The following is a 23,170-nucleotide window of genomic DNA, read 5'->3' as shown; positions in this document are numbered from 1 at the left end:
GCCCTCCTGCTAAATGCCCAGTGTTCAGAGCCCAGCTCCCACCCCCTGGAGTCCCCCCCGCCCACCCTTGCCTTCCAGAGACTCAGTTTTCTCACCTGTAAAATGGGATAGCTGTGCCTACCCCAAGCTGTTAGCGGTTAAGCGCCTGGTGAAAACTTAACTCTCAATGAGCAGAGGCTGCTCCTATGGGGGGGCGGTGTGGAGACAAGGCCACAGTGGCGCGCGGCTCTCCCGTCCTCACAGCGGGGAGAGATGGTTCTGTTTGAAGTTGGCTCCTGTCTAAAGGGGGACCCTGCTCGGGGTCCTCCAAACTTGGAGGGCAGGGGACAGTCGTGTTTGTGGCTGTCTCGGAGTTTGTTTCTGTGGTCACTCAACACTCAGGGATGGACAGAGGGGCCTGGCCCGGGCCGAGGGTCCTCACAGTGTCACCAGGCCAGGTCTGCTGCCTACCGCCAGCTCTTTGTCCGTCATGGGTCCTGTGGCAGTTCTCCACATAGGTGGTGAAAATGGTGCGGTTATGTAGAGAGTGACAGGGGCTGAGTTTGAGGCACACGCTTGAGTGAGGCCTGGGGGCTGGGGGACCTCATTTAAACTGCTCTCCTGCTTGGGCCACCACCACCTATCAGATAAGGGCAGGGCAGGCCACTGGAGGGGGCCAGGCCCAGCATGTGCTCCTGGGGCGATGGGCCGGGACGGGTGGGCATCCGGAAGGGCTGCCTCCTCTGGGGTCCAGCTCTTCCTTAGGATGTGGGTGACCCTGGGGGATTTCTGGGCAGTCACAGCCCTGTGACCTCAGCACTGTGTGGCCTTGGGCCAGTCACTCAACCTCTCTGAGACTCAGCCCCACATAGGTGAAACCTCACTCTGGGGAGACCAGGTGGTGGGGTATGGAAGCCAAGAGCTGAGGGGTGATGAGGGTGCCACGTGGGAATCGGGAGCACCTGGGTCTGGCTGGTGGGGGGAAGGTGTGGCTTCTAAGGGGCGGGGCGGGGGGTTGCCTCTCCTGCTGGAATGTCTGAGGCAGGGAGCTGCCCTTGTTTCTTACCCTCTCCGGCCCCGGGGGGACTGGGTACAGCCCAGGCCCTCAGCAGGTGCCTGCCAGGTGTAGGCCTCAGTCAGAGCTCTGCAGTCCTGAGCCTGGGGGCCTGGAGCTTCTGAGGACCCCGTAGGGCAGGTAGTGGACCAACCCCTCCCTGATCCCATGGCCCTCTCTGTGCCTCTGTTTCTTAATCTGTAGGTGGGCATTACTGTGGTGTCCCCTCCTGAGGGTCACATGTGGGTGACTGGAGCGCTGGGTGAGGGTCAGTCCCCAGGGAGCACCACTCAAGGCTGACCCTGGGGCAGGGGTCACCGTGGACCATTTGGCGGGACCTGGAGTTTGGGGAAGCTCGTGGAAGACAAGGCAGCCCCCAGCCTCTCGGTCACATGCTGCTGCCTGCCCGCGTCCTCGTCCTGCGCCTGGCCCCCCTGGGAGCCGGCTCACCAGCGTTAATGTACGCGAGGTGCCGGCTCAGGGCTGGGCATGCCCGGGCCTTAGGGAGAAGGTGTCGCTGGGGAACAGGGCGCAGGGAGGGCATTCCGGCTGGGCCTGATCTATCCTGCACGGGGACAGGTGCGCTTGGGGACTTGAGGACTGAGAGGCCCCCAGGAACGGGCTTTTGCAGCCCTGGGGATCCCTCTCTCTGGCTGACGGACACGTGCTGGCAGTGGTTCTTGAACTTGGTGGCCCACCGCTCGCTGGCTGCTGCCCACGGGGCCTAGCTGAAGGCAGATGCTGCCTGACACAACCCGCCCCCCGTCCCCTCCATCAGGCCCTCCCCAGATCGACTCAGGCTGGGGGGAGAGGGGCGTCAAGGGCCGGAGTGTTACTCCCTCCCCGCGCCCCGAGAAAGGCTGGCCCCAGGGTGGAAGCTGTGGCTCTGGGGCTGAGTCTGGGGGTGTGGGCCAGCTCAGGGCAGGAGGGAGGCCACAGTCCTCCCCTGGGCAGTTTCTTTGCATTCTAGCACATTCTCCAGCCTATGCTCTTCTCACAAAGGGGCTGCTTCTCCCTCACGCTGGGTAGCTTTACATGCGCCGGTGCCCGGGCTCACGCAGGCACTCGCACACGTGAACACACACGAATGCACGCATGCTCACAGATGCCTTCACCTGTGTGCGAGCCTGGGCTGGGCCGTGGACGCTGTGGTCTCCTGCGGGGGGTGGTCAAGGTCATGGCTGAGGGGAGCCAGACCCCCGCCCCACCCTTGGCCCTCAGCCTCACCCCTGCTCTCATTTCAGTTGATGGGCTGAGTCACCGGGTCCCGGTGGCCTGAGGCTTGAGGAGCCTGGAGCCGTCCCTCTCGGTGGCTGGCCCTGAAGGACTGCCCCACTGTCACCCGGCCACCTGCAGTCACTGCCCTTGAGCAGGTCCGCCCATTCTCCATCCTCCTCCCTGTTCTGCACCTTCCCCAGGTCAAGGGCTCATGGGTGGAATAGCATCCCCCCAAATTCATGTCCACCTGGATCCTCAGGATGGGACCTTGTTTGTAAATAGGGCATTTGGAGCTGTAATAAGTTAAGATGAAGCCATCCTGGATTAAGGTGGCTTAATTCCATGGCTGGGTCCTTACAAGAGAGCAGGGGGAGATTCAGGAGGGAGGAGGATGTCCCATGCCACATGACAATGGAGGCAAAGCTGGGCTGATGCAGCCACGAGCCAAGGAAGGCCTGGGGCCTCCAACAGCTGGGAGAGGCAGGAAGGGCTGTGCCCCGGAACCTCTGGAGGGAGTGTGGCCCTCATGCAGGACGTCCGGCCTCTAGAACGTCAGACACTCCATGTGCGTTAAGGCCCCAGTTTGTGGCACGTTGCGATAGCTGCCCCAGGACACTCCTGCAGGGCGGCTCTGAGCCCCACGGGGCCTCATCTGGGGCCGAGCCTGCCTCTGCCTTGATGCCAGCCTCCATCTCCTCTGTGTAAACTGGGACAGCCCTACCCACCTGGACATGTCTTAGGAGGAAAGCAAGGTAACACGTGTGCAGGCGCCTCAGAACACGCGAGTTCACTGGACCGCAGTGATAGGAAGGCAGCCGTGGCCCAGGCCAGTAGCCCTCATCTGGGCACCTTGGGGCCTCGCTCTCGGCGTCCAGCTGCGTCTTGCAGAGGAGCCAGCACCAGCAGGACAGGCGGCCCGTGGCCTCCCCTCCCCCGGCAGAGGAAGCCGGCAGAGGAAATGAGGGCAGCGGACACCGGGCCAGAGCCAGCTCCCAGGCAGCCTGTCTGGCCTGTCGCAGTAGGCAGCGTCCCCGCCGGGTCCCTGCCTTCCTCTGCCAGTGTCAGCCTGAGGGGCAGGGGCCAGGGTGCCCTGGGGTCAGGGAAGGTCTGCTGAGGGTGACTCTGGAGTTAGCAGTTGGAGCCGCGCGGGAGCGGCCGCCAGAGCTAGGTATGTGGGGGTTTCTGGGAGGGTGTGGGCTCTCCCACTGCCAGCCCTGGGGCCGGGCATGAGCGGACAGGGGCTCATACTCGCGAGGTCCCCAGCCCCTGCTCTGGCTCTGCCAGAGGAAGTGGCAGGACAGGAATGGGCAGGGCCAGGGCACTGGGTGGTTCTGGGCAGCCTGGGGGTCACTTGCTACAGAGGGTGTGTGAGGTGGGGCAGCAGGATGCTGGCCGGCATCTGGAGGCTGGGGTGGGTCCCCGGTCGCCTCTCATGGTGGGATATGGCAGGTGGTCGCTTGTAGAGGGATGTGTGGTGACTGTGTAATGGGCTGGTGGCTGTCTGCGTGGAGCTGCCTGTAGTCCCGGGCAGGTGGTTCGGCTCCACTTGCTGTGAGGCCCACCTGGCTGTCCGGGCACCCCCCTGGGAAGAAGGAATCCCGCTTTTGGGGGACGCCACCCGCACAGGATGCTCATAGGAAGGAGTCTGGCTGGGCGCGCTCGGCCTCATGCCCGAGGTCACTCCTTGTTGACAGCGAAACGGCAGGTTCTCTGCCCAGCCGTCGACAGATACTGCCTTCTGCCCAGCTCCAGGCATCCCAACGCCGTCTCTTCCCTCTTTTTCTGACAGCTTTATTGAGATGTGATTCACGTACCGTATGATTCATCCATTTCAAGTGTACACTTCAGTGCTTTTTACTGTATGTACAGAAGTGTGCAGCCGTCACCACTGTTTCAGAACACTTTTGTCCCCCTCGTGCTAGCCGCACACCCACCGGCAGCCCCTCATGTGCTTCCTGTCTCTGGAGATCGCCTGTCTCTGGAGATCGCCTGTCTGGACATTTCCTACCTGCAGGCGTGCAGCTCAGGGGTGTCTGTGTCTCTTTCCTTGGGCCCTCCGTTTTCTATCACTGGAACATAGGGAGTGGGCCTGGGTCTGGGGGCAGCTTTCGTGGATGCTGAGGGCTGGGCCACCACACGCAGGCCCCTGCCCAGCACTCAGCATTGAGGCCCTGCTCCTGCAGGGCCACAGCGTGGCTCGCCTTTTCTGCTGCCTGACGCCCTGGGTGCCTTTCTGGGGGCTTGTTGGCCATTTGAAGTCGTCTTCTGGGATTCCCCGTGTGAGCCAGGCCTGCCCGGCTGTGGGTGGTATTTATATGTTCTGAAACTGAGGTCAGAGGTGTGCATCAGGGCTGATGCTTTCACACCTTAGCCGTCTCACTGGTCTGGGGCAGGGTGTGCAGGCACCGCTGGGGCGAGTCTTTCCCGACCCCCGTGCTCAGTGGCATCAGGTTGGTGGCTTGAGACGGGCTGTGGTGGGAGAATTTGTGCCCCAGGAGCCTGCAAAGCCTCCACGTCAGAAACCTCCTCCGTCTCTTTCTTCCAGAGAGCCGGTTGTTAAGCATTACCAGCAAACCAGGGGTGTAGGCCAGCTTGTTAATCCCAGGAAGCCGCCTGGAATCCTTTTGGCATGAGGCAGGCGTCCTCAAGAGGCAGTTTCTGGCCCCTGGGGATGAATGACCCAGAGGGATGGTCGTGCTCCCTCTTGGGCCACTCAGCCCTGGAGGGAGCCCCTGGCTGGGGCCTGCTCAGGGAGGGCGGGGCCTGCTCAGGGAGGGCGGGGCCTGCTCAGGGAGGGCGGGGCCAGGGCTTGCACAGTCCTGCCCCTGGCTGAGGCCGCACCTGACCTGAGCCCTGCCCCTGCTGCCCCAGCCCACCTCACCCCACTCTCTGCCCGCACTGGGTTCCAGGCAGAAACTTGGAGGCCAGGATGGCAGGAAGTTCTGGGCTTGGGCTGCCCTCCCACCCCTCAGCAGCTGGTGCTGGAGTGGGAGCCAGTGCATCGGATTCTGCTTTATTTTTCCTTCTTGTGATGGGCGGCCCTGCAAGTCCTGTCTGAAACTGACTGGCTGCAGTGCTTCCTGGGTCTAGCCGTGCATCTGTAGGTTTTCTCCTGGGTGGATCTGAGCCTGGCTGCCTCTGGCCTCTGCACAGCTGCTCCCCCGCCCATGCTTGTGAGAGGGACTCATTCATCCAGCTCAGTACCCCTCGGGGCGACCCCGTGCCCAGCAGGTGTCAGGGAAGTGTCCTCAGATGAACAGGGTGGGCAGAGGGGGTCACCCTCAAGCCCCTGCAGGGAGTGGGGGCCGAGGGACGTGCAAGCCGTGGAGGGACCGGCAGACGGAGGCTGGGGGCCAATGAGAGGCCGTTTGTGTAGGGGAGACGGTGTCAGTGGGAGCGGCCCCGGGAGCGGAGAGACGGGACTGCAGTGCCCGTGTTTCCCTGTTCTCACCCAGCCACCCCCCACCCAACCACTCCTGCTGTGTGCCTTGGGCTGCTCGGCCACCAGGGCTTGGGGGGCCAGGGCTGAGGACATCCTGCGTGCCCACCCTGCCCCAGGACTAGCCTTGGGGCGGGTCCTGGGGCTCCTGGGAAAGAGTCAAGGGGCCTCTGTTGGTGGCCAGGCTGGCCTGTCACACGCCGGCAGAAGGGGTGTTGCTCATTGGTGCTGAGCTCGGGGCACACACGGCGACTGTGTTTACGCCCAGCGCTGGTCCTGGCCTGAGGGGGACCGGGCTGGGTGTCCAAACCCATACTGCCAGCACGTCTCCTGGCGTGAGAGGTGTGAGAGTGCGTGCACGTGGGTGGGTGTGATGTGTGTGCTGGGAGTGTGTGAGTGTGAGCGTGTGTGCAGGGGTCTGAGTGGGGGTGAGGATGTGGGGGGAGTGTGTGTGTGGGAGTGGGTGAGCACACGTGTAAACATGAGTGCACCTGTGTGAGGACGTGGGGACGTGTGTGTGAGTGTGTCCCCTCTCTGGTTCTCCGGGGGGAGGCCCAGGCCCCCGGCTCTCCCCTGCCGCTGGGCAGTGAGAGCCCTCGGGCTCCCCTCTTAGGCTCTGGGTGATGGTGTAGTTCCTGACCCCCTGTGGACGGCAGGAGGGGGGATGACACCCCCTTCCGACCACGCCGACCGTCCAGCCACCTGCCAAGGGTCTGCGGTCCGGGGTCGGGGAAAGAACCCTCCTGTGTAGGCGGCTGCTGTGACCCGTGTGTCCGTGGAGGCCTTGGGGGGGGGCCTCCCAGCTGCTTGTTTGTGTGTCCGTGGACTTTGCCGGGTCTAGGTCCGTCACTTCAGGTTGACACTTAAGCCAGCAGAATGGCTGCAGCCACCTAGCCGCCGGACATTTGAGTTTCCCTCCCCCGGAGGCAGCGCCCTCCACCTTCCAGCCCTCCCCTCAGTCCTTGGGGTGCAAGACTGTCCAGGATGCCTGCTTGTCGGCCCCTTTCCCCCAGTGATGTCCTCGGCCCCATGCGGCCCCAACGCCGTCTGTACTCCATGCCGCAGGTGGCATCCACACCTGTCTCTGTACATTAGGACATCCAGACTGCAGGTAAAGAGGTTTGGAAGGTCCTGGGGTGGGGGCAGTGGGGCGCAGCCTCCCCAAGGAGACGTGTCTCGGGCCCCTCTCTCCTGCCGGGGTGGAGCCTGGGCGGCTGCGGAGGTGGGGTTGCTGCACCCCTGCCCAGAGCTGCGTTCTGAGGCGGTCAGGGTGAGCCTGGTGGGGTGGCGGGCTGGGACTGAGAGCCGTCCGTGACTGCCCCACCCAGCGCCAGCTCTTGGGATGGGGGCATCCTGCAGCTGTGGCTTTCATCCTGGGAGGCCCACGGGGAGGTGGGTGTGCCGGGGCCCAAGCGACCCCTGCGTCCGAGCAGTCAGGGCTCTGATATCAGTCACCAGCGTCCTTTCATTTCTCTACTTGACCTCAGAGATTTGGGGGAGGAGTGAGGACATGGGCCTGGGTCCTCCAGGATGGGGTGGGCCTGGGTCCTGCCTGGGAGGCGCCACACAGTCCAGTGACCTGCTTCCCTTCCTCCGCCAAGAGGATTCTGTTCCTCTCCAGGGGAACTTCCATGTCTGCGCCTTTGGGCAAACATTTGCCAAGAAACTCCACCCCACGGGCCCCTCAGCGCTGGGTCCACCTTCCGGATGGTTCATGGGGGTATGAATGCCCCTCCTACTTGCCCTCTGTCCGGGGAAGCTCCAGACTCTTGCCACTTGCCCCAGCTGCGGGTTGGGAGGTGGGAGTATAAGGGACAGATGATGGGCCCCTGGAGGCCTGGGCACGCAGAGCTCTGCCCCTCATGCTGTCCGCTCACCTCGGCCTCGTAACTCAGAGATGCCCGCCCAGGTTGCACAGCTTCTTCCTGCGCAAGATCCTGTTTGCATCGCCGGGCGGGCTTGTTGGGCAGGGGCACTGGTGCCAGGATGCCCTCCGATGCCCTGCCAGGGCCCCGCCCCAGGCCTGCTGGTGACCCCGGGTGTGAGCCCCTGTCGGCTGCATCCGCACCAGGCAGGCCGGCTGGGGCACTGGGAATACCAGGGGGCGTGGCTGTCTCGCTCGGAGCCAGGCTCACTGCCTGGGCTGGGCGGGGCCCCTCGAAGGGCCTGGTTGCCCCCACTGGAACCGTAGGCCAGTGGGGGCTGGGCCGGCTGTTCTGTGTCCTCATGTGGTACCGTGGTGCCGTGGGCTTCGGTGTGAGCCACGGGAGCAGATCCTCAGGGCCTCAGAGCCTGTGGCCGGCCCTGGACTAGGTGCGGTACGAGGTGGGGGCACGCAGGCGGCTGCCAGGCGCTCAGAACAGCAGTTTGGCTGTACTTGGGGTGGGTGACCCCGTGGGGGTATTCGAGGCTACTCGGCCACGGCGGGGATCTGAGACCTCCCCTCCTTCCACAGGGGAACAAGTTGGGGGCCAGGAAGGGTGCTGGGCCCTGGTGGTAGGTGGGCACAGGGTGGACGAGCGGACAGGGTCCTGGCCTGTATGTTGTCCTGAGTAGCAGGGGTGGGGCCGGGTTCCCCCTGACTTCCGACAGTAGGATGGAACGTCCAGTGAACCTCAAGGGCCAGACGGGGCTGTAGCAGGGAGGCAGATGGTGCTCTGGCCTCGGAGCCCACGGCCCCCGGCAGAGATGCTGGTCGAGGAGTGGGCTCCCCATGGTGTCTGGCCGCGATGGGGGGTCGTCCAGGACCCTCACTGTTGTGGAAGTGGCCTTTGTTCCAGGAGGGTTTGGGCAGCGCCCCAAGGGAGTGGGTGAAGGATGAGGCTATGGGCGTCTGGTGCAGATTGGAAAGGGGCTCTTGGGGGGAGCAGTGAGCCGGCCAGGGGCGCATTGGGGGTGCCCGCCCATGGGGGCCGGCAGGGTTGGCACACCCCTGACCCGGTCTCCACAGGTGTCAGACCGCTTGCTTAACATCTTTTTAAATTGAGGTGAAATTCATATAACGTGAATTTAACCCCTTTAAAGTGTACGGGTCAGTAGCATTTAGTACGTTCACAGTGTTGTGCGGCTACCACCTCTCTAGTTCCAGAGCCTTTTCATCACCCCAAAAAGAAGCCCTGTGCCACTGCAGTACCCGTCCCGGCCCCTGTCCCCTGGACCCGCCTGTTCTGCACACTCCATAGGGATGGACCATGCAGTGCCGTGGAGGGGCCGTCGGACTCGCCCACGGCTTCTCCACCAGCTGCGCGGGGGCTCCTTTTTCTTCTACATCCTCACCAACACTGTTATTTTCTGCTTTAAAGATCATGGCCGTCCTAGTGGCTCAGATGGCTCACTTACTCTTCAGAGTGGCTGCTGAGCCAGGCGGCAGCACGCGGCCCCTCCCAGCAGACTGGGAGACCGAGGCACTGGGCCTTGAGGCTGGAGGGGGCTGACTGGAAATGCTTCCTGAGTGCCGTGTGTCTCAGGCTGCTGGGGATGTTGGGACGGGGCCAGGCCGAGGGGCCAGCGAGGATGAAGGTGCAGTGGGGGAATGGCCAGCAGTGGGCAGGCAGGCAGGTAGAGGGCTCGGAGGGGGCTCATGTGTGGCGCTTTTGGGGCTTCAGTCCCAGGTGAGGAACCGCCTGGAAACCACAGACCCCCGAGGAGGTTGGGTAGGGTCTGGGCCATGGGGTGGAGCTCACTGGCCTCAGCAGGGCTGGATGTGGGGAGGGGGCAAGAGGAATCCAGAGGCAGTTGGGGTCTCCCACTTGGGGAGGGGGTGGGAGGGACCCAGGGATCGGGTTTGCCTTGAGGGGAACAGGGACTCCATGCTGGCTTTGGTTTGAGATGCTCCAGGCCACCCAAGGGAAGGGCCAGGGCCAGGTGGATATCGGGGTCTGGGGCCCCAGAAGAAGCTGGGGACCAGGGTGGGAGCTGGGGCCCTGACGGGGTCAGGAGGGGATGTAGGTCAAGCCTGGGTCCACTTGGGAGGAGGATGGCGTCTAGCCCAGGACAGTGAAGGGGGCGGCTGAGGAGGTGGAGGGTGCAGGGGCCACCCCGGGACCCAGAGTGAGGCACAACCTGCTTTCCTTCCTGCACTCTGGCCGCGAGACGTGGCTCCACTGACCTGAGGATGGCTGGAGTCACTGACCCTTCTCTTCGCCGATCCAGGCCACCTCCACCTTCCACCTCTGTGTCCCCATTGTTTCCCTGGGGAAACCTTACTGACCTCCAGCCATGTGGCTCCCCCAGGTGGGGTTTGAGTGTGGGGTGGGGGGCAGACAGAGACCTGTGGAGACCCAGGACCCTGTGACGCCAGGACAGGATCTGGGCTCCATTCTGTTTATGGTGAGACCGTGGGGGTCTTTAAAGACGAGAGGGATGGGGTTAGGCGTGGGTGATAATTAAATAAAATTATACACATCTGACTCTCGACGTAGTACATGCTTATTGTAGAAAATATGAAAACTGCAGACAACGAGAAGGTATTAACTACCCAGAATTGTACCACCCAAGACAATCACTGTTCACATTTTGAGATATTTTCTTCCAGTTAGTTTTTTTTTTTTTTTTTTAACATGGCTGTGATCAGGATTTATAAACAATTCTATGTCCTGCCTCTTGTTCTCAAATTTACTGAGGCATAATAGAAATAGACTAAACTGAGCATGTTTAAAGTGTTGGGTTTGATGGGTTTGGTGTACGGATATGTCAAAACTCATGAAGGATATATATTTGGGAGACCCCATGAACCCTTGACTCCGTAGTCAAATAGCAAGCATTTGCTTTGAGCCCAACCGTTTCCTTGTGTATCCACTTTTTAAAATTAGCATAAAGTTGATATTTCCTCATTTATTTAAAACATCTTAAATTCACTCTCTGTGGCTTCTTTTGCAAATGTACTATTGTTTTTACGGAATCCTTTTATTGTGACTATTTAGGCTGGTTTTTACTCTTATAAACACCACTGCAGGGAACATCTCTGTGTGAAGCGATTCCTGCCTGTGATGTTAACTTGCTCCTTCCTTTGTTTTTAGTCTGGATTTGTGTGCCATCCAGGCTGCTCTCTCGTTTAAATTCCCAGACCTGGAATCACTAGGCCTGGGAGTTGGCAGGTCTCCCAGGCCCTGCATGCATGTCTCCAAATCGCTTTCCAGAGGCTGCTCCAACTTACGCCCACCAGAGCGCCTGGGCAGCTGGTCCTGGTGTGTGGGCTTCGGCCAGACACCAGCTTCTAAGAATTCACGTGGTCGGGAAGCTGACATCGGGTGTGACATTTCGTTTCTTTTATTATGGACGAGGCTGCACATTTTCCTGTGGGCTGGTCAAATTGTATTTCCTTGTTTGTGGGCTGACTGTGTGGTGTTTGCTTGTTTCTGTTTTGGGGTCTTAATGTATTTTTTTAGTTTTTGCTGATTGTGTGTAGTCACATCAGTCCTTGACAAATTTTCTGTCAATCATTCGTCCTGGTTTGTTGTTTCCTTTTAATTTGGGGCTTTTATGGAACATATGTTTCTATGTGGCCAAACCCATTGATCTTTCATGATTCCTTCCGTTGCTTTTAGCTTAAAAATCCCTCTCCATTGGGAAGCCTGATATTTATCTATTTTCTTCTCAGATGCTATAATTTGACTCACTGATGTCGATCTGAAGTTATCCTGGTGTGTGGTCTGAGGCAAGACCACACGGGGCCGGGCATTCTCTGCAGGGTCTTCCGCTGAGGCCAGGCCTGGCTCTGGGCTGTGATTTCGCTCTTTACCTGTTGGCCCATCTCTGCCGCAGAACCATATGGTTTTAATGATTGTAGCTTTTGGACATGTTAAGAGTTAGAAAGGCAAGATCCCTCTCTCTGCACTTTTTCTAGTTTCTCTTGTTTAGAGCTTCATCCACTACAAGGCCATGGGTCTTGTTGATGGGTGCCTGGGAGGGGGTGAGGGAGGTGGGGTGACCCAAGTCGTGTGACAGCCCCCTGATGGACACCACTCACCTGACCTCACCCCCACTCATTGGTGGAACAAGTCACTCCTTTTACAAGAAGCCCGGCCTGGTACCTGGTTCTGTTCAGAACTGCTCCCTCCCCTCCTCACAGCTCCCCCCACAAATGGTCCATCCCCCTCCTCCCACCAGCCCCTCGGAGCCCTCCCTGGAGACGGACCAAGGCCAGGACCAGAGAGCACCAGCACCGAGGGTGGTTCACCAGAGGGGTCTGCTGGGTACTGATGTCCACCCCCTTTGGGGAGCATAGGATCCATGTCACCCCTCCCGTGTCACCTGCAGGGCCAGGCCCCCCAAAAAAGGAGCCCCTGTGAAGGGCCCTGAGACCTCCAGGTTGGGCCATGGGGGGATCTGTCCCCAAGGGACACCCAGGTCCTGGCCCTGCAGCCTCCACCCCAGCTTAAACCAGCTTCCCTCCCCCCTCCCCTTCCATGTCCATCCACTGAGGGCCATGGGTGGTGTGGCTCGTGCCCAGACCCTGACGCTGGACCCCACTCCTGCCCCCTGCTTACCCGCCCTCCCAGTGGGATCAGGCTGGTCCTGGAGAACTGGATAGGACCTGTCATGTGGCGGGTGTTACAGTCGTGTACTCGGGGGAGAGGGTGGGGGCAGAGTCCCAGAGCCAGCACCTGGCAGGTTTTATGGGGGACTGTGGGATGTCCAGGAGGCAAGGAGGGCTTGGGGACCTGGGACTCTAGCCCTGTGGGGTCTGGAAGGAGGGTCTTCTGGCCCACCTGTCTCCCTTGGGTTCCCTACCCCAGTTGCAGGTCCCTGAGGTGATCTGGGGGACAGCAGAGAAGGTGTGGGAGGGGGGAATCCTCAAAGAATGTGTTGAACTTGAAAACGAAGCAGGAAAAGCAGGAAGGGAGAAGGGGGAGGAAGGAGGGGGAGGGGGAGGGGAGGGAAAGGAGGGGTGGGGACCCATTGGTGGACCCGGTGTCCCTGCCTTGGGAGGTGGTGCCTGGCTGCAGCTGTGTGGGGGGCTGTCACCCTGAAATGGCCTGCAGTTCAGACCCCCACATGTGCCTGGCCCAGTGGAGGTGGGGTGGGGCCAGAGAAGGGTGGTTCCAGGCGGGAAGCTGGGTGGTACGGGTGAGATCTGACCCATGAGGCTGGGGGGTGGGGGCGGGCTCTGTTTGCTCCTCATGAACTGGAAAGGGGCCCCTCCTGGCAGAGAAAGCGTCCACGGGAGACCCTCGGGACACAGCAGGTGCCCGGTAAGCGTGAGTTACTCTTCCTAAACGTGGCCATGCAGTTTTACCGAACGCTGTGCCTCCTTGGAAATGGCTGGGCCTTGCCCAGCAGTGCTCATCAGGCCACCGGGCTGGCCAGGAAGGCAGGGTCCCGTTCAAGCAGCAGAATTGGGCCGATGGAGCCATAGGCCTGCTGGGTCGGGGGGAAGCTGGTCGTCTCTGTCTTGTTTTCTCTGTTGCTTCTGCAGGTGGATAGAATTATTATTTTAAGAAGTATGTAACGAAACAGGGTCCACCATCAATCATCCCCACAGGAGGGCGCCGCAGAGGCGGGACCTCAGACAGAGGAGCGGCCAGGAACGCGGGGTGGTTCTGGTCTACCTGCTGCTCTGGCTCAGATGCTGCGTGGGTTTTGGGGTGTTGTAGGGGCTGGTGGGTGTCAGAGGTGAGCTGCTGAGCATTTGTTACCCTGGGGTGTGAATACTCCTGGGTGTCAGGGAAGATGGGACAGGCGCCTCTTGGCTCCGCACACACCACCTTTGTTGTGGTGGTCGATGGTTAACAGGTGTTTGTATCGTATGACCATGTCGGCTTTTACAACCTGCGTTTTCACATAAGGGAGCTGGACTCTCAGTCCTTTCCTGTGTGAATTCATCTGATTAAAGTAGAGCCTTAATCACAACAAAAAAGAGCTCCTCTTACGCCAGAAACGTGACCCCTGCTAGTGGAGGTGGGGGTGGGCTGGCCGCTGCTCTCAGGGAGCACCACCCCAGGGACCCCCCACCCCCACCCCGTGAGGTTTCCTTCCAGAATCCCCGGCCCAGCCCCTGCCTCTTCCAGCCCCGTAGGCTGTGGGCCCGTTGAGGGGTCTGGGCCCAGGGTTTGCCCTGTGTGCTCTCAGCCACCCACGGGCGCTGCTTCTCCCTGTGATGTCACCACCCTGTTCCCAGTGTCCTGGCTCCCTGGCCCCAGTTCTGCCCACAGAGCGGGCATGGGGCACTGGGGAGGGCAGGGAGGGGTCCTGGCCGGGGGCCCTAGGCTCCTGTCTGTTACTTCCTCACCCCAGCCCTTTGGGTGAAGACAGGCAGGCTATGTGCCTGCCAGGTGACCCTGGCTGTGGGTGCCCCCGGTTGTGGGTGCCCCCCACGGCGAAAGGGGCCTTGGGGAGTGAGCCCTACAACGGTGGAGGGCTGTGTGCCAATGCCCACGGTCACTTGGCAGGAACCTAGCCCATGGCTGAGATGCTACCCATCCCCCTCCCAGTGAAGGACCACTTTGGCCACCTGCCCCTGCTTAAGGAGGCTGTAATGGGGGCCACCTGCCCCTGCTTAAGGAGCCTCTGATGGGGGCCACCTGCCCCTGCTTAAAGCAGTTCATATTGAGGCCACTTGCCCCGCCCAGGGCGGCTCGGATGGAGGAAGCTTGCAGAGCGGCTCCAGGGACGCAGGCAGCTCGGCGTCCGGGACGAGGCTCCAGGGACTGAGGAGCTCACCTCGCTGTGGGGCACACGGGACACATGGGGAGTGAGCAGACCCTGGAGACCCTGGAAGGCAGGGTCTAGAGTTCAGAAGGAGGCGGCTGTGAGCTGAAGCAGTGGGAGCCTCACCCCACGCCATGGAGGCCACACCGCATGAGTGCCCTGCCCCCGCCTTGATGCCCCCGAGGCTTGGACACGCCGGAGGAGGTCTGCACAGCCCCAGGGCAGACCTGGACGATGAAATGGACCCTAAGAGAGAACTTGCCAGCACTCAGCAGTCCTGCGTGCCCTGCCCCGTGTGTGGTGGGCCAGCCCTCCCCCATCCCAGCTGGACCGAGATTGGCGAAGTGGGGCCTGAAGGGGCTCTGGGATCTGGGTGCCCGCGGGGGCTACGTTTCCTGCCTGGAGGTGAGCGAGTGCAGGGGCGGGGGGCTCACTGAATGGGGTACAACCAAGGGCTCGGGCTGCAGGGCCACCCTTGGCCACTCCCAGGTGACTCCCGGTGGTCTGAACTTCACCTGGGTCTGTGGGTTATTTTTATAATCTTGGCGTGCCTTCTGGGCAGGAGTATGGGGGCAGAGAGGAGCAGGTGGTGAGTGGCCGCCCTGTGGCCTCGCTGCGGGACCAGCCTCTGCCCCTGTTCCTCCTCTCCTCGCCCTCCGCTCAGCCAGCAGGAGGCCTGGAGCACCTTTTAGGCCACCCTTCACCCCTTACCTGGGGCTGAGCTGGAGTGGGAAAGGGCGGGGGGTGGGGTCTTGTGGTAGGGGGTCTGTGGTGTGTGCCAGGCCTAGCTGACATCTTGGGTTGGTGTTCCTCTGTTGCACACTTGGTGTGGGGTGGCCCCATTTCCAGATGGGGAAGCTGAGGCTCAGGGGCCCACAGCTGGTGGAGCTTCCAGCCCAGCGAGGCCCTGAGCCCCCTCCCAGCCTGGCCTGGAGCTGCCCCAGCGCAGCCTGGGGAGGGTGAGCAGGTAGCTTCTTCCCACCATGACCAGGAGCCCCCTGATACTGGCACATGGTCACAGAGACGTGCCAGCACTTGCCCGCCAGGTGCCCATCTCCTGTGGGGAGGACCACGGGGCCAGGCCCCACGGTGGTCGAGTGCCCCAGCGTGCAAGGGAGGCTTCTTGGCAGGGGATGGTCTTCCTCTGCTGAGCAGGCTCCCCTCACCTCCGGCCCCGGCACCCTCCCTTCCTGGAGCTGCACTGGGCAGCCCAGCCTGCGGCCCTTGACTATGACCTGACCTGGGAGCTGCTGCCCCCGCCAGGGCCCTCCGAGGCGGTGCCTGTCCATGCGTGGCCACTGTGCTCTGTGGGGCTGGGCAGTAGCTGTGGGTGCCGTGAGGGTCTGGCCTTCCCTTCTGCTTTGGGGGCAGGGTCTGGGGGCAGGGATGGAACCTCTGGTGACAGTGCTGCAGAAATGGGTCCCGGAGGCATTGGGTGGACAGAAACACCCGTGGAGGCCTAGGGTCCCCCGAGTGGGGCCCAGGCCAGGCACGGCCAGCCAGCAGGGCAGTGCCTCAGGGGACCCTCCTGTCACAGGGTGTTAGCTGAGGCCATGTGCCACGATGCTGGTGGGTCCCAAGTGCAGTAGCCCCAAGCTTGGACCCCCGGGTGGCATGCACCCCTCTGAGCCAGCCACCAGCCGCACAAGCGGGGCGTTTGTTCCCCACATCCAGGGGCCTGGTGCCTGGTACCCAGCCCTGCAGCCCCCAGACCTTGGCTTCAGCTCTGGAGCCCCTCACGGTACAGAAGGGGGCTGGCACGGTGATGTATGTGCTGGGCTTCATGGCCATGTCCAGGGGCTGGTGTTCTGATCCTTTCTCATCTGCCCAGAGTCTACAGGAAGGCTCTCCCCGCTGAACCCTTGGACATAAAACGGCCAGAGAGTGCCACCTGGTGGGCGGTGAGGACCCCCCCCCCCCCCCCACCACCCGACCTGTGTCTCACTGCCAAGCTGCCCTCCCGCGGGCTGTGTAGTTGTCCCCCAGGCCAAGGGTAGAGCGGCAGGCGTCTGGGCTTGGGGTATGGTTGGAAGTGGGCCTTCCCGTGCTGGGCTCGCGTGGGGCTGACGGTCACGATAGGGTGAGTGGCCACAGCGAGGTGAAGGGCTCGGAGTTTGGGAGCAAAGCCGTGGCTGGATGCTCTCTGCTGCAGAGGTGAACGGCCTGAGGTTTGTTTGAATGGGTTTTTCATTTCTGAAACAAACAACAAAGCCATTTGCAACTTTTGTCTTCCCGGGCACTCGTGGTGTCGTTCTGGTGTGTGAGTGGCCTGGTACTGGGGGGATGGTTTCGGGGTCACCGCTGCCAGGCCCCCTCAGTGGACAGAGCATGGAAGGACATGTGTGCAGGTGCACGAGTACAGACACACAGGTCAGTGCCTGTGCGCTATAGGTGTGCCAGGTGCCCATACGCTGGGGCCATGCAGGCACCGCCACCCGCCGCGGGCACCTCCGGCTCTTCCCCGTCCTGCACTGGCTCCAGTATGTTGCTTATTTGCTCTGCGGAACCAAATACCCACCTGAGGCTGCTCTGCCCCCTCCTCGTGGCCCCACTGCCCCAGCGTCAAACCTGATGGGCTTCTGCGCCCTTTGTGGTCCTGGCACCGTTCTCTTTCCTCCATCAGTGAACACAGGCTTATTGGTGTTTCCAGGCCCTGAGTGTTCCTCTAGCCCTTGACACAGAGAGCATCCCTGGGCTGTCACAACTCTCACTGAGGTTGTCAAAAGAATGAAACGAGATGCTGACCCCTCTTGCCCTCTGGGAAGAGGTGGGGCGTGAATGGGACCCCATATGGGCCTCCCAGACTGTTAGTGGGCGCCGATCCTAAGGGCACGAGCGGGACCTTCCCCGTAGGCATCTTTGGTGGATGGTGGAGGAGCAGGGAGCCAGGAGTCAGGAGTGGGTCTACCCAGGCCCCCAGGCACCAGCCCTGTCGGTGTTTGGGTGCATCTATAACTTCCTTGAGCCTCAATTTTCTTACCTCTAAAGTGGGCACAATGATACCTCCTGAGCAGGCCTGTTGGGGGGACTGGAAGAGAGGGTATGTGTGCGTGCGTACATAGTGTGTGTGCCCCCGTGTGTGTGTTCGTTCACGCTGTGTTGATACAACAGGTGTCTCTGCCAGACACTGGTCTGTTTCAGGAGTTCACGGCCAGTAGGGCCCAGGCTGTAGGCGCCGGCCTGCGGGCTCAGAGAAGGGCTCCGGGAGCCAGAGCTGGAGGTGCTGAGGGCGTTGGTGGCTCCCTCCTGGGGGTGGCCAGGGTGCAGTGAGTGAGTGATGCCCATGTGTGGGCAGGGGGTGAGCGGCCCCTGTGCGGCCTTGGGATCTGGGGGTGACACTGGAGGGGACAGGTCCGTCTGACACCGAGGGGCTGTTGGAACCCTCCTTCTCCCACCAGGATCATCCTCTGACCGCGGAGGGCAGGGCAGGGGCTCCCTGGGGACCGAGAGCAGTCGCCTAGCTTCTGACACGGACCTCCGTGTCCTCGTCTGCAGAGTGGTTCTGAGGGTGACACTCCTGTCACCTGCTGTAGTCTCGGGGAGGGGGGCAGGGTTTCAACTGTTCCAGCATTGGTGGGGCTCCAGAAACTGACATGTTTCGTAGATTTGAAAATTCAAGTCCACAGCCTCTCAGCCGCTTCTGCCTCTGCCCATCTGTTTGGTCTTCTCCCCATCCCCGCAGATCCACCTTCAGGGACGTGGGCATTGGATGGTGGGGGAGGCCCACTCGGGGCCCCACCCGCCACCTTCCTCTGCTGCTGAGTCGAGCACATCATGCTGAGTGCCCACCCACCCTCAGCCCAGTTCTGTGACCAGGGCCCGCCAGGGGGTTGGGAGGGGACCCACAGGAGGGCCGCACCCCAGGACTAGCATCAAGGAGGCTGAGGGCAGAGGCTGAGGCTGGGCCATCTGAGGTTATCCTGCCCGACAGCAGCCTGTGCGGCCCAGAGGGGCAGGTGGGTGATGGGCCTGGTGCCTGCTGCCTTCTTCCAGGCCCTGGGACCATCCAGGAGATGGAGATGCAGGAGTGCGCGTGCAGGCAGAGGTGGCGGGAGGGGAGCCTGCTGAACGCCCATGGGTTGCCATGGCAACAGCACATCCTTGGGGGCTTTCATGGCTTCTTGGGGGTGCGGCAGCCAGCGCTGCCCAGCAACCTGTGAGTACACGCTATTTGGGTGGGAGAGCCCAGTTGGGGGGGTGATGCTTACACAGTGGGTGGGCCCCCCACCCGAAACCTGGCCTGTGGAGGCCCCTGTGAAAGTATCTGCTTGCAGCCCCACGGGACTGGGGAATACAGCCAAAAGTTCCAGGGTCTCTTCCAAGGGCAGGCTGAGCTGGTTTCCCCTGCCATGGTGACCCTGCCCTCCTGGGCCCTCAGCCTCGCCTCTCTTCCCTGTGTGTGGGTATCTGGAATGAGCTCAGAAACTTGAGTAGGAGTCCAGGCCGCACTTGCCATTGTTCCAGCCTCTTGGGCTCACACTGCCTCCAGGAAGTCTTCCTAGATACCCCATTAACTGGTAGCTCTGGCTTCCCATGTGGGCGCAAAATGCCCAGGAGCAGAAGCACATCAGTCAGAGGTCAGCTGTGCCACCTCGGGCAGGCTTCTCACCCTCGCTGAGCCTCCATTTCCTCCTGTCCAGTGGAGACAGGCATGGCAGCCACCTCAGTGCCAATTAGGACCCGGTGAGGCGCTGCTGAGACCTGCTCTGACCTGAGGGACCAGTGATGGCAGGTGTGCTGGGTGGGATGATGGGGTCCTGAGGAATCAGCCATTGGGAGCTGGGGGGCTGGGGTACACAGTGGGCAGAGGAGCTGGGGACAGGCAGGAAGCCTCCAGGGTCCGAAGGGAGGACGGGCAGAAAGAAAGTCCTCGGGAAAGGGGCGTGCACTGGAGCCGGTATTGTGGGACAGGAGGGCAGGCCAGGGGTGGAACTGCCTGCCCAGCGTTTAGGGGACCCCGGCTGGCCCCACCACATTGTCCTGCGGGCACCAGATGGGCCAAGCTTCCCCAAAGCCCTGGCTCAGCGGGGGAGTGGGGGCAGCTTGGAGCCCTAATTTGGGGGCCATGCTTGTGTGTTGGAGGGCCATGTTGTGCTGTCCTGGGCACCACAGTTACCCCATCACAGTTACCCCACCCTCATGAGGGTGAGCCATGAGGGGCTCACATGGACCAGGTGCTGCAGAACGAGGCACCCTGCTGTCCTCAAGACAGAAACAGCACCGGGGGTCCCTTGGTGGGCGTTCAGTAAGAGGGTGACTTGGAAACGCCAGACTGCAGGGAGGAACTCTGCTGCCTCACCTTCTTGGGGACGGTGACATCCCTGTCCTCAGAGGTTGGACAGGTCCCGGCCCTGACCCCCAGCTGCCTGGAGCCTGGCATGTGGCCAGCAGCCAGGTCCTCAGTCTCTCCCGCTTAGCGGGGCCCTGGTCCGTCTCCCAGCAGCCCCCATCCCGGGTCTCACAGCCTTTACCAGTGCCATGCCATAGCTATGGCAACGATGACAGCCCCCGGGGCCCACTCCACAGGGGTGAGTGGGCTGGCCAGTCTGAGAGAGACGTGGGAGAGGGTCCCCATAGCCCCAAGACCCTGAGCTCATGAGGGATGTCCACAGCCCCCCAGAAGTGGGAGCTGAGCAGGCCTCGCCAGCTCAGCCAGCCCCTTGTCCCTTGGCAAGGCCAGTGTGGCACCCAGGGGCCGGCCATGGACTGCAGGCTTGGGCCACCGTGGCCAACCCGTGTGTCCACTGGCCCTGGGCCGGCGGCTGTGCCTCTGAGTGTGGGGTCTTGGAGCAAGGGTAAGGGTGCTGAGGCTCAGACCGCAATGAATCGGGGGGCCTCGGAGCCCGGCGTGGGGATCCGGCTGGCCCCGGAGTGTGCCTGGGGGACTGGGTGCAGATGGGGGCCGGGTCGCAGAGCTGCCCTGTAACTGCTCTGTCCCTCGGCAGACGGCGCCCCGCTCAGCGAGCTCTCCTGGTCGTCCTCCCTGTCTGTGGTGGCCGTGTCCTTCTCCGGGCTCTTCACCGTCATTGCCCTCATGCTGGCCTGCCTGTGCTGTAAGAAGGGCGGCATCGGGTTCAAGGTGAGGGCTGGGGGTCGGGGGAGGCTGTGGACGAGATCCTGAGGGCTGGCCCTCTGGTGTCCACTCGGCACTGGGCTTCCTTCCCTCCTAGGGCCCTCTGGGGACTATAGAGGCCAGGACCCCACAGCCCTTCCTCTGGGGGCAGCCGATGGGAGAGGCCTAGGGGCTGTCAGGGACCCCTCCCACTGCCTCCCCCATTTTGGGTCCCCCTGTTGGGGAGGCATGGCCTCACGCTGTCATGTCCCAGCTCAGGGTCAGGCCTCTGTGTGCGGTGCACCCCGGGACGGTGAGGATGGGCCTCAAGGGGGCCACGGGGGCTCCTGAGCCGCTGTGGGAGGGGTCTCTATGCCTAGGGGGTCCTTGAATCCCTGCTTGTTCGAATCAGCAAAGGGAAACCAAAGTTGCCCAGACACGCTTCTCCTCTCTGGCTGGGGTCACCTTACTTTGGGTGTCTTTCGCCCCACGAGGAAAGGACTGTGCGCCACGTAGGAATCAGGGCGGTAGGACAGCAGGAGTGATCATTACTGTTCATGGAGCATCAGCTAGAAGGCTGGGCCCGCCTTCTCTCTGGCCGCCCTGGCAGGGCTAAGCTCCCGGGGTCATCCTGGGCGGGATTCCAGGGCTGAGGTGCCCCTCCTAAGGATGGTGGCCCAGAGGCATCCCTGGGGCGCTGTTCCCCAATCCTAGAAGCGCCCATGGCTGCTCCCTACCTTTAGCTGCAGCTCTGAGCATGGAGGACCAGGAGAAAAAGCTGGAAACTGAGGGGCCCAACCAGAGCCCCCCCCAGCCCTGTGGGCTGAGTTCTGCCGACTTAGCGCATAGCACCGCCTGTGGTCATTCTCCCGCCCACTGAGCTGCCCCGCCCTTGGCTGGAGGTCAGATTCCCGGGCCTGGCGAGGTCAGGAGGGGAGGGGCTGTCCTGTGGCCCAGCACAGCAGCCCGCCACCCCAGTCATCTCCATACTAAGTGACCCACATTGCAGCCGGGTCGCCCCCATTTTAGAGAAGCAGTGCCCTCCGCCTCCCCCTGCTGTGTCTCATCACAGGGCGGCCGGGGAGCTGGCATCTGCGCAGCACTTGCCTTTTACAAAGGTGTCTTTGCCACATTTCACGGCAGGGCCATCCAGAGCTGTCTGAGGGGTGGGCTGGTGGAGCTCAGGGCCTGGGCAGCAGGGCCATGGCCCTGGGAGCCTCGGCTCTGCATCCAAGCCCCTGCCTGGGTATCCGCATGCCTAGCCCTGTCTCCCTGGCCTGCAGGAACACAGTGGGCTAGGCCAGGCGATGCTGGCATTTTCCTGGAGGATCCTGGGGCCAGAGAAGCAAGCGGGAGGGGGAAGGGATGAGAAGGGGGATGGGAAGGGGGAAGGGGGATGGGAAGGGGGAAGGGGGATGGGAAGGGGGAAGGGGGATGGGAAGGGGGAAGGGGGATGGGAAGGGGAAGGGGAAGGGAGGGTGGAGGGGAGGGGGAAGGAGGGAGGGGAAGGGGGGGCCAGGGCTGGGCCTTGAGGCTATTGTATGTCAGCCCCTTCTCAGGATGCTGTGAGAACAAGGCCCCAAACAAGGGCCAGTGCGGCCCCCTCCTACCCGTGCCCTCCTCACCTCCTGGGAACATGGTGCCCGGAACATTCTAGCACCAGTGCGCCTCAGTGGGAGGGCCTGCCTGCATAGCAGGCTCCCGCCTGGGCTCTGGGGGGCCAGTGCTGGGCTCTCCCACCTGGAGCTGTGCTGGGAGAAGGGGCTGGGCAGTGATGCTCACACTGTCCTATCTGATCACCCGCTCTGCTGGCTCCATCCGGTGGGCCTCCAGGTGGCACCGTCAGGTAACAGGCTGGGGCCAGGGCCAGACCCCGAGGTGGGTGGGTGGGCGGGCGGGCGTCTGTGCCTCTGCGGAGCCGCAGCTGGGATTACAGGGCGAGGGGGTTGGTTCTGACAGCCCCGGGGCCCAAGGGTGGTCTCCCGGGCCCTGGAGAGGGGGAGTCCCTGCAGGCCTTGTCCCCAGTGGCTCTGTCATCTCTAGGTACAGGCCGGGACCGGCCCGCAAGGACACCCAGAGGGCTCTCAGCCTCCCTGTTGCAGCCGAGGAAATCGAGGCCCAGAGAAAGGAGTGTCCTCGGGTCACAGGGCCGGGCAGGGAACCTAGGCCTTGCGGCTCCTAGTCCAGCCGCCTGGCCACAGGGGCGGCCCCGCTGCAGCTGCTTGGAAGTCCCTCGACCCTTGGCCTGTTTCCCCACCTGGCAGCGGTCTGTCCTGGTCAGGCAGGCAGGCCTGTGGCGCTAGTACTGTGGTTCTGCTTGTGGCCCAGGGCTCCTGGGAGACTTGGCCGTGGCTCAGGAATGTGAGGGGGCTTCCTCAGACAGACGAAGGGGCAGCTGAAGTTGAAAATAGCCGGGCCAGGTGGGGCCCAGCCCGGTGCCCAGGGCCAGGCTCTTAAGGAGCCCGGGGAGCGGACAGACGCCCGCCCTCCTGGGTCGAAGTCCAGGGGCCCTGCAGGCAGATGGCCGCAGTAGGTGGTGCTGCCAGCTACCACCTGCTTGGGGGTGAAGCCGGGGGGTGGGCTCTCAGGAACGCTCCTTGTCTGGGAGGAGCAGGGGCGCTTAGTTTGTCTGCTGGGTCAGGGTGGGTGGGATGATGGAGCCCCTGTCCTGGATTCCCCAGCCACGACCCTGAAGCCACTGACCATGGGGTACCCCCGCCCAGGGCAAAGGCTGCTGGGAGGTGGGGTGGCTGAGCAGCGTGGAGGGCTGACTCTGGAT

General features: G+C 62.3%; 1 protein-coding gene across 3 annotated transcripts in view; it reads left to right on the top strand.

The window, feature by feature from the left end:
- AATK (apoptosis associated tyrosine kinase) overlaps positions 1 to 23,170 on the top strand; it is a 46,656-nt gene that overhangs the window by 1,908 nt on the left and 21,578 nt on the right. Inside the window, exons 1-2 of one of the 3 annotated variants that reach the window (XM_049701465.1) lie at positions 3,302 to 3,419; positions 20,285 to 20,418. In XM_049701465.1, coding sequence (XP_049557422.1) covers positions 20,374 to 20,418 — 45 coding nt within the window. In that variant the 5' untranslated portion in view covers positions 3,302 to 3,419; positions 20,285 to 20,373. Of the gene's footprint in view, positions 1 to 3,301; positions 3,420 to 20,284; positions 20,419 to 21,909; positions 22,238 to 23,170 lie in introns of those variants that run through there. The other 2 variants (XM_033438707.2, XM_049701462.1) reach the window with 2 other exon arrangements.

The sequence above is a fragment of the Orcinus orca genome, chromosome 19 (assembly GCF_937001465.1).
Source record: "Orcinus orca chromosome 19, mOrcOrc1.1, whole genome shotgun sequence".
Lineage (NCBI taxonomy): Eukaryota > Metazoa > Chordata > Mammalia > Artiodactyla > Delphinidae > Orcinus > Orcinus orca.
Note: the sequence above shows the minus strand (reverse complement) of the source record. Positions and strands in the feature narration are given on the sequence as shown.